Raw genomic sequence first — 16,433 nt, 5'->3', positions numbered from 1 at the left:
TTGTGCCCTGGAGCAGGTTGCCGTGGAAACCCCCAATTTCCTCTCTGATCAGGGCTGGCTCTGGGGGCTTCTCAGGAGTATCGTAGAGCGGCTCTCATCAAATCCCCCATTGTTTCTCCACTCCTGCCCCCCACTTCTTATCAATCACCAGGATCCCCTTTCAGTGGCAATGCCCCAGCAGGAAGCGCAGTTGCTGGCCTGAATCCCCACCAACTGGGAACCTGTTCAACAACTCTAGGCGCAGTCTGTGCTTCAACCACATATACAGTCATCCCCTCTCCCCATAAGTCTACCGGTGCCTTAGCCATTGCCCATCTGTATGTACACATGTGTTCCCTCTCCCCCCCACCCCCATTACTACAATAGCTAGAGAACCATTAACAGCTTGAGTTTTTTTCAACAGTCTGACTGGTTAAGAAGTTGTGACGTTGTCCTTTAAGACAGCAGCAGTCATGTTAACCTCCACTGTTGACATGGGCCAAGAGAGGAGCACAAATGGGGGCCCACTCCTCTGCCACTAAGAGAAGCTGTTTCTCCATGGTAAAGTCCTCATGGGCCTAAACACTGGTGCTGCCTCTAGATTTTGCTCTGAAGCCTTTATGTGTGTGTAAGGACTTCAGCTCTTGGGGCAAAAAAGCCAACGGGAGGGTAAAACAGCTAGTGCCTTTCATCAGGGCTGATTGCATTATTAAAAATTGCTCTTGGGTTTAAAAAAACAAAACCACCACCAATCTTTGGTTGTGCATGCTGCCCTCTGCTGTAGCTTCATACCTGAAGCACAGGAGCTGTTTTGCCCTTGGATAACATTTCAGTGCCTGTGCTCTTAGAGACAGTTAACATTTGTAAAATATATACCCCCCACACACACTGTTTGTGAGTGCCCACTTTCCCTAGGGGTTTATATCCACCTGCCTGTAGAATTGTTATACAGCCCTACAGTATCCCAACTTCTGTACGTTACTCATATAATCATTTAACAAATCATATAGGCACCAATTAATCTCCCTCGTGTGTGTATAGGGACATGAGACATAAATAAGGGGATGGCATCTGAGGCAAGCTTAAAAAAGCTGAATAGGTCATTGGCCAAATGAGGTAAAGGGGGGGACATATACCCAGCTGCATCTAGGGAAAGGGTGTAAACTCTCAGGAAGCCAAGTATTTGCTGTCCATGCCATCCTTGCCAAGAAAAGGTTAATCCACAGAGCGATGGCCTTCAGCCCTCTTCCCCCACCCCTCCATGGAATCCTTTAATCACGTTGGCGCGGTGAAATTTCAGTCATGAACGGTGTCTTTGTGCAATCGTTTTGGCGTCCGCAATGGAGTGCAGGGGTCGTTTTCTCGGCCCTTTTTTTTTAAATGGCTTCTTTGTTTCATACCCGCCTTCTCCCCCCACCCCACCCCCCAGCATTGCATCTGTATCAGATACGATTAAAGGGATAGCAAAGGACTCTGGGCCAGCTCCTGCTTGGCTGCAAGGGGAGTGTTTAACCCCTTCGTTCCCATTCCAGAGGCTAAGGGTGGGGTTGTTCTGGATTCTGTATCAGCTGGGGGTAGAGGCCTGGGCGATACTGGGCCCCCTCCCACTAGATGCTGATCAAATGAGAACCCCACCTCCTTCCTTAAACTGGAGAGATATGGGAGGACATTTGTATCATGTGAGTAGGAATTTTCTTTTCTCACTCCTCACCTACCTTTCACCCCTTGTGCTCAGCCCCCTTCCTCCCCACACAGTCAGTCCCTTCCCTTTGAGCTGTCAAACAACGTCCTCAATCGATTGTCCTGCAGACCCTTCCCCCGGTCAGTGGTTTATAGTGAGATCTCCCTGCTCTCCTCCCTTTCAAAGGTTTTGCCCACCGCTCTGGTTCCCTTTCATTTCCCTGCACCAAACGAACTAATCTATGTGTTTAGGTCTGAGTCATTCCACTGATGGTGCTTGTGTGCATCCTGTGGTTCTATCCAGCTAACACTGCCCTGGGGAGACTTTGTTCTGAAGTGGGGCGGGCTCTATCATGTGTTATGCTCATGGAGGGAAGTAGGTTGGTGTTCATGTGTGCAGGATCCACGTAGGTGGGCAAGTAGGCCCTGCTTAGTAGGTGCCAGATGTAATTTGGAGGTCAGAAGATATTGATAGCATTCAGGAATGTGTGTGGGGAAAGAGGGCTTCTGGTATGGAAGTATCATGATCTAGTGCTTGGAGCTGAGACTCGAGGTGAGGAGAAGAGAAACAAGAGGCCCCTAGTCCAGGCAACACTTAACTCACTGTCAATATCCTTTCAGTGATGGGCATAGAAGAAATGTGTACACGCACACAGGGTCTGTGCCATATAAAGGCCCCCCTTCCCTCCTACTGGGGAGGAAGGATAAAATGTGTCTGAAAGGGGAACAAATATTAAAAAAAAAAAAAAAAAATGGACACACACAAATGAAACCTTTAAGTTTATTATTCCATACATTTAATGCAGAGTTAATGGTGCTAGGACAGCATATTCTGGAGACAGGGAGAGGGGCTTGGTGGGAGGGGAAGGTGTAATGGAATAAATAAGGGGGGGGGACAGCGATGGGTTACATGCATACAGGGGAGCAAACGTACTACATGCTCTTTTCAAACACGACAGAGGAGGAGTCAGCCAAAGCTAAGGGTGTATAAAGATCATCCTCAGCGGTCTCAGTCGAAGGAGAAAAATGGTAGTGAGGATCACAAGTTCTACTTGGTCAATCTGTCTCATCTTCCCAGACCTGCATATCAGCTGGGGGTTCCATCGTGTGTTTTGGTGGCCAATGGGAGGGCATCATCTTCTCCCACCTTGAGTTATGACATCCTTCATGTCAGCATTCTCTCTGGCACTGTGAAGCCCTGCTAGTCCTGAAGATGTGGGATGGGCAAGCAGACCACCCAAGAGAGCAAGGGTGGGAAGATGAAGACAAGAAACAGGGGAACCAGTCTGACCACTGAGGATGGTTGCTTCCAGATTGAAACCCAAAAGGGAAGGCGAGTTCATTTTCTTTTTACGTGGACTAATTGTCTTTATGCTTATCCACCAACACTGAGAGCTTTCCCCCCAATTGGTGCCACAAAAATATCTTCCCCTTCTTTATGAGGGTAGGCCTAAGGTGTTGGCAAATTGGAACAAGCAATGAACAGGCAGGGAAGGGATGTGTTCTTTAGTTCAGCTCTGCTTGAGTCCCAACCTTGCAGCTTTAAGGTGATTATTTTCGCAAACTGTGTTTGGGCAAGTGGGATTCATGCTGATGCTTCTGGTTGCCGCAATATCTTCAGCTACTCTTCCCTCACATCCCATGCACGCACACACACACACGGGCCAGAAGGACAAACACTGCCTTGGCAGTGTATCTTTTGGAATATTAGAGGGTGAATGGAAGGATTTAGAAGGGACCAGGAAATGTTTGAAACAAACAAAATACAAAATAATCGTAAGAAAGGAAGATTCCGTCTCTGTTGCCTTAACAGTCCAAGAGGCCACACACACACCCCCGCCCTCACATGTATGTTGTGACACGAATAAGGCTAGAACCAGCGATATGGTTCCTGAGTCCAGTACAGTGCGGTACAGTACAGTAAAGGGAGGGTGGGTTGAGGGGAGGATAGATGCGGATGTGGAAGTCAATAGGAAAGCAAGCACAGGTTGGTCTTCCAACAGGGATCAAGAGTCATGCATGTGTGAATTTTAGACGGGAACGTTGCAGAGCACTGATCACAAGGAAGTTGACTTTACAGCCCTACCTCTCCTCCCACAACATGTCCACCAGGGTGCCCAGCCAGCTGCTCTTCACCCACAACAGGTGACAAAGAGTTGGCCATTGTGGCCTATCCAAAACACTTGCTAAATCACTGAAGCAGGTGGGGGGCGGTTAAGGATGGGGGGTATCTCGTATCTTACAGTCCAGGGTCTGCACAACGAAACCCACCATGACCAGTCACTCCATGTCTAGAATCATCCTCATCTAGAAGGCCAAAAGGGTTTTGCAAGCCAATCGGGTTGGCATACATTGAATTGGGGGCGGGGGGAAAGGGGTAAAACCTTCCTCTAGGCGGTGAGCCAGCGATAACCGGGGTCAAGATAGGCATGTCTGGATACTCAGTGGGTTCTGATGGCTGGATTACACTGAATGACCTCGGAGTTCAGAGGCCCTCCTGCCTGTGCTGATGCTTCGGAGCCTTTCTGTTGCTGCTTTGGTCACTGTTCCCCTTTTCCTACGGTCTGGAGAGAGTTGTATACACGGGCTGTTCCCAATGTGTGGGGCTGTGGGACTGTGGCACAGAGGGTGCAGGGTCAGAGATGGCAGTGTATAGGGGACGTTGCGAGGGTCCCATATACGAGAAGGCAGAGTAGAGGCCAGAGGCTTGGCTGGAGTGGCTATAGTAGGGTCCTGAGGGCTGGTGGTCGGGGTAGTCAAACTGGGGCCTGGAGATGGAGGGGAAAGCCGAGCCATAGTGGGGCAGGCTCAGGGACGTATATGCTATCTGGGAAGTGGAGGGCTGGTCAGTGTAATGGCCTCCAGGGGCAGAACCCTCCGTTTTCACCTGTGCCTTGGAGTCCACCACCGATGATGTGCCAGCAGACAAGGAGACTCCATGCTGCTTGGAGATCCAGGCAGAGTGTCCACTGGCTGCAGCCAGGGCACTCCCGAGGCCGTAGCCAGCGGCCGCTGCTGCTGCATAGCCCCCAACATGGCCTGGATGGCCAGCGTGTCCATTGGGTGGCAGGTACTGGTCGAATTCATTGACATCGAAGGTCTCCATGTTGGACATCACTTCATGGCTGATCTCCCCAATATCCACGTTGCCAAAGTCAATGTGAGGCTTGCCCCCTTCCCCAAGAGAGCGCCCTTCCCGCTTGGAGTCAGCTTTGCCTGCCTGGAGTTCTGTCTTTGGAGTTGTTGGAGGAGTGGGGGGTCCATGGCTTTGACCTGTGAAGTGAAAACCGTTTGGGGGGAAAGAGAAAGAAAATGTGATACCAGTTCACAATATAGCCCTGGTACAACCTGACAGGCAATAAAATAGCTCAGCCAGCTACATGCAATAGCTCTGCTCCTCCTACTGCGCAGACCCGATACTGCCAGGCCTCCCTGGGAACCTCACTGTAGAGGGACAAGAAGGGAGGAGGTGGCCAGCCTTAACCAAAATGGCAACTGTGCATATGAACCCTTTGGGAGATGATTTCCCACTTGTCCAAAGGGATGGAAACACCTGTGGAGCGCAGGTGTCCCCAATGCTGGTGACAGCACCGAGCACGTAGGAGTCATGTCCAACTACTGGGTCCCACCATGGGGAGAGGATCCAGCTCACAAGGTGGTGCCCCAAGAGAGCCATCGATTCTCCAGATGGCTTGGGGGACTCTCCTTGGGAGGAGGATGAGCTGGTAGTAACCTGCTGGTGTAGCTGCAGACATGGGACTGACCTGAGGAGTGCTCGGGGTGCCCGTCAGACATGGGGGATCCTTCCCCAGGATGTCTGTGATCCAAGTGGGCATTCTTATAGTGGGCCTGGATAGCTGCAGCCCCGCCAGCTTCTCCCTCGGCTTGGCCCTCACCCTCGCCCTGGGAGGCCTTGCCATTTTTCCGCCGGCGCGGCTGGTACTTGTAATCAGGGTGGTCCTTCTTGTGCTGCATCCTAAGTCGCTCTGCCTCTTCGATGAAGGGCCGCTTGTCGCTTTCATTCAATAACCTACAGAGGCCGGAGAAAGAGGAAGAGATGGGAACAGGGATGTCACAATCCTACTGTAAAGCATCATGGGCACTTGAGATCCGCCCCATTTCAGATACTGCCAGGCATCCTAGAGAAGGTAGAGAAGTATTTAAATAGACTCCTCAAAGCTTCAGCCCCTTTTTTATTGTTGTTAATTATTAAGCCCTGACACTGTGCTCAATCCTGTTCAGACCCAGAGGAAGACATGGTCACTCCCACAAGTGGATTACAATATATAACCCATATAAATTCACCTCCTCCCATTCCATGTTTGTACTTGCCTTAGGGGACAAAAGTAATCATACTGTGATGACTGAAATCAATGCAGAGCTTTATAGTTACCAGACAAGCTGGACTAAAAGAACTTGCTACAGACGTGAAAATTGTGACTATTGCTTGAATTATGGAAAGGTGGCAAATCTTTGTTACCGATAATGCTCTTTGTCATGTATCTCTGTCTCTCTCAAATCAACTTGTTTCGGTCACCTTAGCTTCAGAGTTTCTGTGTCCTATCCTAACCTTCCATCCTTGCCATTTTATAGGTTTTGTTCTATCAGCTTGAGTGTGAGTGATCACTGAGCACAGAATGGCTATTGCATTTGCCAGCACAGTGGCTGTGCTGCTGGGATCTGCCCCTTAAAGAACCCTGGTATCTCCTAAGAGTGAGTTACAGAAGATGCTGGAGGAAAAACACATTTGCTTTGCTTCTACTTTGAGGATTCTTGATCACACAGCTGCCATTTTCCATCCCAGAAATGGTTGACGTGGTTCCTGTGCTAAGGATCGGAGAGTTGCAGGTCCTGAGCCACAGCCAGGATCAGGCTTGTAAATCAGGATCAGTTTGTAAATCATCTAAATACTATGGTGCTGGACACTGTAACAATAGATTAACTTTGATCTTTGGGTGAAAGACTCTATGGAAATGTAAAATCATTCCCCATATACCTGTCAGATCTAGGGCTGCTTCAGTCAAGACAGGATCACCTAGGAAATTATGTAACAGAACCACTTTGGATGACGTAAAAAGAGATGAAACCATTTGATCAGTCATTTTCTTTTAATTTTGAAAATGTTTGATTTAGAATCCAGAACACTGAAAAGGGGCAAGGCTGTTTTTATGGGTCTTGCAACCCAGCCAAAACTCTGAGGCCGCAGAAATCTCAAAAGCAAAAACTTGTTCCTTTATGAGATTTCCAGCCCTGATTTTTCCAGCCCAAAGAGAGTTGGACAAAGCTTTGGGGATATTCAGCCAAATGTTGAAGAGGATTCTCTGAACACCCCCCCCCCCCCCCGAAGCCTTAGAGGCTCTGCTTTTGCTAATTCCACTTATTAGATTTAACCCTTTGCAAAGCAGAGGATTAAAAATCATGAATTTGTCTTAGAGAATTTAGAAGGAGCAGCAGATGGGGTTTGAGGGGCCTGTTGGTAAAAAAGATGAGGAAAATCAATAGGATCCAAGCAGGTACTGACCAGCATTGAAGCACCTCCATTTTTCTCCTTCTGTCCCGCCAGCCAATAGCTAGAGGGTGTGATCTGCTTTGGAACCTCTTAAGGTGCTGACCTGGGTTCACACCAGGCAGCCCTGAGAAGGTCATGGCCGCACATTGCATTCCACCACTGCCTTAATCCAGGAGATTAAACAACTGAGCCACCATGAGTCCAACACCAGCTTTCCTGTCTCCCTCCCGCCGCCATACACCACACTCACACGTCCCAAAGAGCTCTAATCCTCCACCCTGAATTGCTCCACACACAGCCTTCCATCACATCTAACGGGACATGCATAAACTCAATCTCCTGCAGCGCCCTAGCGAGAGACCTGCATTAGGAATTAAACATGTCCCTGCAAAGCGCTAGCCCAGGGGTCGGCAACTTTTGGCAAGTGGCTCGCCAGGGTAAGCACCCTGGCGGGCCGGGCCAGTTTTATTTACCTGCTGACGTGGCAGGTTCGGCCAATCGCGGCCCCCACTGGCCGCGGTTCGCCGTCCCGGGCCAATGGGGGCGGTGGGAAGCGGCGCGGGCGAGCAATGTGCTGGTTGCGGCTTCTTGCTGCCCCCATTGGCCCGGGACGGCGAACCGCGGCCAGTGGGGGCCGTGATCGGCCGAACCTGCCGCGTCAGCAGGTAAATAAAACTGGCCCGGCCCGCCAGGGTGCTTACTCTGGCGAGCTGCCGACCCCTGCGCTAGCCCCTGCGTCTCTCAGACTCCATTGGCTGTTGAGGGGAAGCAAAAGACCAGCTGTGGGAATGGAACCAAGCTTTCCATCCTGACAGTACAGGGCACTAACCACGAAGGAACCAGGCTCCGGCTCCTCAGCACTCCTAGCCCCTCCTATTGCACAGCAAACAAGACTCCGAGACTGGGAATGGAACCCACATCTTCCACATGAGCTCAACCTCTCAGCCCCTACTGGTCCCAAGGAGTTCCAATATCCTTCACCTTTATTTGTGGGCGGTACCAAGCATATAGGGTTACTGAAGCAGAACTGCCAAAGGAAACCTGCAATGGAGAGAGAAGCTGAGACCTCTATATTCGTCTCACTGATGACCTAATTACAATGACCTTAGGATCTCTAGGAGATGAACCTGGGTCTACTGAGCTGTGCACGCCCTCCCCATCTTCCTGCCAGCATCCTGTAACTCTGCAGACAGCAGGATCGCACAAAGTCCATTCCTCCCATCCTTGTCTTCTCTCTCCCGGTCTCTCTGCTCCCTCCTCCCTCCCTGGGATCAGAGCTCAAATCGGCTTTAACAAAGTGAAACCGGTGTGAGCAGGCAGAGGCCAGGAGATTTGGGGGATTTAGATTTCACTTGTTTCCTGCCCCTGCACCCCCTGGTCTACAATGCAGTGGAATCTTGCAGGGACACAGAAGGGAATGGATCACATAGCAAAGCCCATGGGCTTAAGTGGGTCTAAACTGAACCTTGTCCTCCCAGTGGGGAATGCTCAGCACAGAACCCATTGGATACCCCTGTTTTGGTGGGAACGGAGAGATGAAAACTCTGTCTCCCTCTTTTGTTCTCTCCTTCACCACCATATCTCCGCTCGCACAGGGCGTTGTGCTGAATGGAGGGGGGAACCCAAGCCCTGCTTCTGCATGTCAGGTGACTGGAGCAGCCTGATGCATGGCCCCTCCCTGTCAGCCACGAGCGGCAGCTGCAGATGAGTCAGTGTGGCATGAGGGTCTCAGTAGCACCAAGTTGATGCAGCGCACGCGTGGGTGAGGGAAGGATTGAACAAGAGGTTAAAACATTGGGGGGGCGGGGAGATCTCACACACGGAGGCCCTGATCTTCCAGGCATGGCTCGGCTCCCGGGGCCCACTGCCTAGCTAAAGTGGGGTGTAGGTAGAGAAAGCTTCTGCTGCTGTCCAGATACAAAGATCCCTTCACCCCATAGTCAGCTCTTTGCTGCCCCTTTCTATCCATGTCTCATCTGTTTCTGGCCCTGGAGATGTTTCTGGCATTTGGGCTAGTGTTCGTGTTGACCTTTTCAACAGTCATTACGTCCCACTCCATTTGAGAACTGTTCCCTGCCCTGCAAGGAGCAGGAAGTGCCCCACCCAGGTGAAGAAAGGGGAGCCTTTGGGCAGGACACGTGATGAAGTCCCCCTTCCCCCTGCATCCTCAGGTAATCATGCATCCTTGGGATGGGGGGGTCAGCCCAGCCTGCAGTGCTGACCTGGCTGCTGCTGGAGAGAGGAATAGCTTCTCTCAGCACACCCACCAATGGGAGGCTCAGAACAATCAGTGAGTGTCTAAAGCCAGCTGTACCCATAAGAGAGCCATCAACCCACCGTCAGTATCACTCAGACACACACGCACATGCCAGTTATGCTGGGGAGGTTGACAGAAGCTCATGGCCTTGCTCAGGCATGAACACCCACTGCCCCAGGCTGGGCCATCACCTTGCCAATTGTCCCAAAGTGTTTGCAAATGAAATTGGGCACTAGGGTCAGATTTGAGAACGGAAATCTTCATTTGGGGGACTCTGCACTGAGGGTAACACCCCTTCCACCACTGTATAGCTTAGTCCTGATGTCTATCCCTTTCCCAGTGCGTTCCTAGGACTCGCACACAAGCTGTGCTGATGCACCTCTCTCCTGGCCTGCACCACGCCCTGCTGTTCTAGTCCTGCCCCTGGCCAGCTCAGCCAATGCACCTGAGTCCTGACCTGGAGCAGTGTCCGTTCCATCATTCTGTTCATCAGTGATTTCCTCCCTACCACTTGGGAGCCTGGCTGGAATCTGGTCCCACTGGTGGTGCTCCACTGTCATTAGCATCCTGTTTGCCTTTGCCCACCAGCAGCTGCAAAGTTTACATTCTCCCACACTACAGCACAGTCCTGGCAGTTTGTCTTTGTTATTCCCCAAAGGGTGAGGCTCCTGATTCTAACCCTCTCATAAGCGGAATGAGTTGGTGTAGGTGTGAGGGGTCAGCCTTGACACCCCGCACAACCTCCCAAAGGAACGTTTGTCTACATAACACTGATGCAATTTGACACAGCCATCTGCCTCCGTGGCTCCCTCTGTCTCCCTGTTTGCCTCCCTCCATCTCCTGCAGAATGGCATGTTTCTTATCCCACAGATCCCAAGTGCTTTACACAGCACTTGGTTTGAGCTCAGCAGCACAGTGGTTGCATGAGCAAACGTGGCAGCCATCCTCCGTTCAGCGATCACTCACACAGAGCTAGCCAAGGGGCTAGATTCCATTTTGTAGAGAGGATCATGTTGGATGGGACCCTGAGGTTGTTTCTCAATCTACTGGACTCTTTCCAAGAAGACACACAGGATTTTTAACTATCCCGTAGGCAGCATCTCCTTCCCCACCCACCAGAGATGGGCAGAAACAAGCTCAGTTTAATGTTGCTTTCAACTGATCTCTCTCTTTCCCTACCCACTTATAGTGGATTTCTCTCTGCCTTAGGTATTTCTAATGCACCCATTACCACAGCATCTAAGCACTGATATAAAATCAGACCCACTTACATGGAAGTATATCTAGATGGCCCAAATTTTCAAAAGTGACTGGTGATTTTGGGTGCCCAACTTGGCACCTTACAGGATTCTGATTTTCAGACATTCAGGCCCCTCCTCAGGCATCTCAAGTTAGGCACTCAAAATTGCTAGCCAATTTTGAAAGTCTGGATCATGCTGCATAGTGTGGAGTTTGGAGCGGGAGGAAACTGGCATCAGAAAATTGTCTGGAGGACTGTGGGAGATCATAGGGGCTATGATAGCATAGTAAATTTCCTATGGGACAATCACACTTTAGGTGACTTACCCTGGCTTTTGTGGTTTTATTTTATTTTCCCACACCTAACAATGCCAACAAAGGCAGTGCAGACACCGATCCTGCCCATACTTGCACGCCCCCAACTTGCTCTGCCGCATTGCCCAACACAGACTGGTAAGAATATCTCCGAAGGCAGCAGGCTCCCTGCCAGTCCATTAGCAAAGACAGCACAAATAGCAGACATGTGGGGGAGGGGGGAGACTTTTCCCTTTTAAAAAATGCAAAAGTATTTGACAGTTACAGTCCGAGGCCCTGATCTTGCAAGCTGCTCTGTATGACAGACTCCTATGCCCACGCAGAGCCCTATTGACTTCAGCGGGCTGCTTGTGGGCTCCACAGTCTGCCTGCAGGATCAGGAACACTACAGCTCTCAATAGTGTTAGGACAGTGTCTAAGGTCTATCACTGCAGCACTGTGCGGGGGAACGGTCATGTACAATGCTGTCGCATATCTGGACAGTGGAGCACTCTGGTCTCTTAGGGCTGTTACTGGAGTATTTAAGGGCTCATATACTGCAGTCTTGTATCTTCAGGCCAGAATGGTAATGTAGCGCTTAAGGAGGTCATTGCTACAAAATCCTGCAGGATCCTTGGAATGGTACAGTAGCATTTTTTTAAATAATACTTTTGAAAATTAGAATGGGGGTCTTGCTTCTCCAATAGAATAAAATGTTGGGGTGGAGGTGGGAAGAGAAATCAGGAAGAAATCAGAAGGAATGGTTTGGAGCAAAGCATACAGGAGGTAATTGTTAGTAAAGGAAAGACAAGTGAAAGTATAAGGAGAGAGGCAAATAGCATAACGCGACTGCGTTACAAAGTGGGAGAGAGTAAATAAGAGCAACGATAAATGCTCAGTACAGTCACTTTGCTACCAGAAAGGAGACAACAGGGGTGGGTTAGTGCAACGTGAATTAACTGGGATCATCATTGTGCATGGTATCCAGAGGTGAGCACAAGGTTGGAGTAATCATAGGAAAGGCAGAGGGAGAGGGGAATGGGAAGGGTTAAAAAACACCCAGGCATGGGAATCATATTTGAGGCCTACCACAATTCCCTGCGTTAACTCTCCAAGGAAATCATTTTGTTTGAGTTCCATGAAAGACAGAGGGGTTTGGATAAACTTATTGATGTGATCAAGACAGAAGCTAACACCCAGGGACTCAATTCTCCCATACAGGTGGAGCTGACTGAAGTCAGCGGGAGAATCGAGCCACAGGTGGCAATAGGATGGTCACAAGGGTGGGGTTTGCTTCTGTTTTGGAAAAGTGTCTGGTCTTCCTGCAGTTCTCAGGAGACATCCCGCCCCACCCAGCGGGTGGCGGGGTCTCCTTTCAAGGGCAGCGCCAGGGAAGGGAAGGGTATAAAAGGGGGCCTGTTTCTATCTCTGTGGAACTCCAAGGCCATTCACGTGAAGCTGAGGGTTTTGGTTTGTGGCAGGAGGCCCAAGGCAGGGAAGTGATGGTGGCGGGAAGGGGTGTATCTCGGACAATCCCAGGGAGGGGGGAGGCGTTCATAATCATTTTCTGGAGTTATTCATGGAAATCAGGCGGAAAAGTGGAACCACTGGCCTTGTGTCACATGGGTGTTACGTGGTCCCTCCACCCTCGTCTCTTGGCAGAACCCATCAGTCCCAATGGGGGTGACTTCATGTAGGGGCCCTGGGGGCAGGGAGGATGGGGAAAGAACCCAAAATTAAAATGGCTTTTACAAAGAGCGGGGTAGTGTGGGTCCGAGGGATGAGCTTGTGTCTGTTTTGGGAAGAAGGAAGTGTGTACCTGTGTATGCATAGTGGGAGTGGGAAGACTATGTCAGCCTGTACCAACTCGCTACAGGAATGGCTGCTGACTTGCTGTTATTACTTATTTATTGCACGCCACGGGCCTGCAAACAGAGGCAGAGTTGCAGCCCCTGCAGTCTGAGGGGACACAAACAATGCTGTTCAGCCATAAAAAGCTGTGAATGGCAAGGCAGGATGGCATACTGGGTGCATCGGTTGGAGTCTTTTTCTAACAGCCCCCTCTCCACCATCCCTCACTGTCCTCTTGTTTTCACTGCTTTATGCTGGGATAGCCCATTCCCACCCCCACTTATGCAGTACCTGTGCTGCTAATGTTAAATTGACACCTCCTTGAGCGGGATCTAGAACCAGCAGCTAGCCGGGTCTGTGGCTGGCCATCAGAGAACACGTTCTTTGGGTGGGATGTGTCACTGGGTTTCACTGCTTGGCTACCTGCTCTCTCTCCTTTGTCCCAGACAGGAGTCCAACCCACTAGGTGGAGCTCTGGAGGCTAGGGTCATCTAGCCTGTGATCTCCCAGACCTGGTTCAAACAGGCCTGAGGAGATCATGAGTGTAATGAGTTTGGTGGGGGTCAGCCTAGTTAACCTTTCTGGGCCTTGGTTTGCCAAACAAACACACACAAACAGAGAGATTGAGCAGCTGAGCCTCAGGAGAGGACCAGGACTGGAGTGGCATGGGGTGTTACGGGCCGGGAATGAGGTACGCTGGCAGAGCTGCTGGGGAAGAGCGGGTTAGAGTGGAATAGCCAGGTGGGGGCTGCAGATCAAGACTGGCAGAGCTTTGCAGAGGAAGCTCCCCATATAGCTGATGCTAATAACCATTGTTAGTTCCTCACTTTCCTGTGCCTTTCCCTCACCCCTGTGATCTTTCCCCTTGATGAGGAACTCCCTTTAATAGATGCCCCTTTAATCTCATTCTGTGCCCAGCCTCCAGCTTGAGATGCAGCCTCTCCATGATTCCATTTGCCCTCACCCTTATGCCCTCCTTACCTCCAGAGCTTCCCGAGGGTCTTACTGAGCTCTGCATTGTGGAGGTGAGGGTACTGGTCAGCCAATTTCCTGCGGGCAGCCTGTGCCCACACCATGAAGGCGTTCATGGGCCGCTTGACATGGGGTTTGCTTTTGTTGCTCCCATTGACCCGCACAGGCATGGGCACCAGGGTCCAGTCGTAGCCACTCAGCACCTGGCTCACTGCCTCCCGGATGCACACGGGGAACTTATCGTCGTCCGTCTCTGAGTCTTGCTGTTCCTTCTTGACCTTCCCCATCTCTCCGCTCCCGGAGCTGGTGAGATGAGAGGGGGTATCTGATGCCATGGAAGGTCCCGGTGAGAGGCAGTGATGGTCTTCGGAACCCACCGGGCTCATTTCCACCTCTGAAAGGTCTTGGTCATCTGTCATTATGTCTCTTCTTCTTGCTCTTTCTTCCTTCTCAATATCCGTCTTCCCACTGGGGTGGGGGGAAAAAAGAAAGAAAGGAAAAGCAAACACCAAAACTAAAAGACTTGAACCTCTCCCAGTAACTGACCACGAGACAGGAGCCACTTGATAAAAGTGAAGCAAAGGAGCTGCCATGCGTGCAGCTTACGGGACCCACAAAACCCATGATCAAGTGGGGGAGGGGATCCTGATTAATTGGAAGCTCCCGATCTGTGCTCTATTCTGGAGTTTAACATGGGCATGTAGAGGGGTCTGCTGCTGGCTAAGCACATTGGTGACATGAGTGGAAAAGGAGAGATCAAGGGGAAATGGACCCCATTTTTTAAGAATAACCTTACTCAGGGCCCTCCCCAAAATTTGGCCCTTGGGAATGACACTTTCTCTTTAAAACCTGCCTTGAAAGTCTGACCAAGAACATAGATGGGAGGAAATGAGTGGCTTCAGTATTAATAAATCAGAATGAAAAGGTCTCCAGGTTGCAGGAGAAAGTTTAGCAAGAGTTGCTGAGTAGAGGCAAATCCCGAGCGCACCCCTGAATTGCCAGGCAAGGAATCTGATGCAGACTGGGAAAATGTGTTTGTGAGCGGAAATGCTAACACTTTGTATATATGCATATATTTCTTTTTAAGCCTCTTTGGCAAAGCCAAGTCTTTAACTTGCCCGTTTCACGCATCCCCCCATCTCTCTCTCTCTGCGGTCACCTCCAAGAGTCTCTGCCACCACCCACCAGTTCCCCCACCTTATTAAAGAAATGCTCAAAAAATAAAGCCCTCCCCCCCCCGCACACAAAATGGTTAGAAAAATGTGTCTCCCTTGGTTTAGTTGCAAAAGGGGCCAATATGGAGCAGGGGTTGTTATCCCCCCAGTGAGGGAGGCAAGGACTTTTCCCGAAGAAGAGATTGAAAAAGTAATAGAAGGTAGAAAAAGAGCGAGCGAGCGAGCGTGTGAGTTCAGGTAGGAAAACTTACGTTGGCTGGTCTGCCTGGTAAATCCTGAGAGGGCTGTAATTTGTATCCCAATAGCCCCTCTGTTCTCCTCTCAGAGCCCTGGCAGCGTAGGGAGCCCTGCGTGGAGGAGACTCTCAGACGAGTGCCATTCCTAGAGGGAGGCTTGGTTTTTACTAATCCCCTGGCTGGATGTCTCTCTGACTGGCTTGCTGCTAAGCACCGGGGGAGGGAAGGGCAGAAGGTGGAGCTAAGCACTCCTTATAGCTGGAATACATTGATTTGATGCAGGCAGGGAGGGGACCCTGACAGCCCCCCCAAACTCCACCTCAGCCACATGCACGCTCCTCGCTTTCTCGAGTGCAGCCTTCTTTGGGAAAGCTCCAGTCAACTTTTATTTTATTCTTTTTTTCATCCTCTCAGGGATTTAAAATAGGGCATTGTTCAGGCCATTGGGCATAGGTGGTGAGGGGTCTGCATTGTTATCCAAGTGGACTGGATTTAAGTCCCTGGCCTGGTCTCTCTTGCCCTCGGCCAGCAGGGTTTGTTCTAGGGGCCAGGCCTGGTGATCTAAGAGTTAGCATGGAGAGGTGGGTTCTAATCACAGCTGCTTGCTGTCCATGGACCAGCAGGACCTGAGTGCACTGCAGAGGGCGGGCCTGGTGTTATGGGGGTAGTGCTGTCCTATGAAGGAGACCCAGATTCAGTGGCCACTCCTGGTCTTTCACTCTCTAGAGCTAATGGAGACTGGGAATAGTCCAGGGGTTTCCTGGGGATGGTGTGTACTGGATACATTACAGGGGTTGGGGGATTAATACTTTGTGGCCATGCAGAAGACATGGGCTTGGTTTCCTCTCCTGGGCTCTCATGCCCCCAAGGTGGGACTGACATACCACACGCATGCCAGTGAGGTGTCAGGAGTGTTTTGTGTCTCACCCATGCTGCTGAAAACCCAGTAATGTATCCATTCAGGATTCCCTCTGCAAAGTTGTCAAAACCAGGAACCAGCTTTCCCATATCCTCCAATGGTACCAACCAGACCAGTACAGAACTCTTGCCATGGAGTTCGAAGTGGAGTGTCAGCTTGGACATGTTTCCATGCCAGGCCAGGAATCCCAGAGCGAAGAAAGGATGAGTTGTGGTGAGACTCGGGGAAATAATTCCATCAAAGGAGTTCTAAGGACATTATGAACCCCTGGAGCAGAGCTTGACTCACTAGAAGGCCCAGTGATGGAATGACAGAGTAAATA

General features: G+C 50.6%; 1 protein-coding gene across 1 annotated transcript; it reads right to left on the bottom strand.

Moving 5' to 3' along the window:
* Positions 1–2,426: 2,426 nt before the first annotated feature.
* On the bottom strand, positions 2,427–15,364 carry SOX10 (SRY-box transcription factor 10). The gene is made up of 4 exons (XM_024200107.3): positions 15,208–15,364; positions 13,791–14,249; positions 5,424–5,689; positions 2,427–4,932 (listed from the first exon to the last, which is right to left on the bottom strand). The coding sequence occupies exons 2-4, from the start codon at positions 14,198–14,200 to the stop codon at positions 4,217–4,219; spliced, it is 1,392 nt and encodes a 463-aa protein (XP_024055875.1). The 5' UTR covers positions 14,201–14,249; positions 15,208–15,364; the 3' UTR covers positions 2,427–4,216.
* Positions 15,365–16,433: the final 1,069 nt, after the last annotated feature.

Source organism: Terrapene carolina, unplaced genomic scaffold, assembly GCF_002925995.2.
Source record: "Terrapene carolina triunguis isolate 2854851 unplaced genomic scaffold, T_m_triunguis-2.0 Scaffold247, whole genome shotgun sequence".
In the NCBI taxonomy this organism is placed as follows: domain Eukaryota; kingdom Metazoa; phylum Chordata; order Testudines; family Emydidae; genus Terrapene; species Terrapene triunguis.
The sequence above is the reverse complement of the archived record's forward strand: the minus strand, read 5'-3'. Positions and strand labels throughout refer to the sequence as shown.

What these genes read in the sequence shown, in the direction of transcription:
- SOX10 (XM_024200107.3), bottom strand. Translation starts at nt 14,200, where the DNA reads ATGACAGATGACCAAGACCTTTCAGAGGTGGAAATGAGCCCGGTGGGT. An exon ending in ACCCTCGGGAAGCTCTGGAG is followed by an intron (nt 5,690 to 13,790) that starts GTAAGGAGGGCA and finishes CGGCCTCTGTAG; the next exon opens with GTTATTGAATGAAAGCGACA. An exon ending in GCACCCCGAGCACTCCTCAG is followed by an intron (nt 4,933 to 5,423) that starts GTCAGTCCCATG and finishes TTCACTTCACAG; the next exon opens with GTCAAAGCCATGGACCCCCC.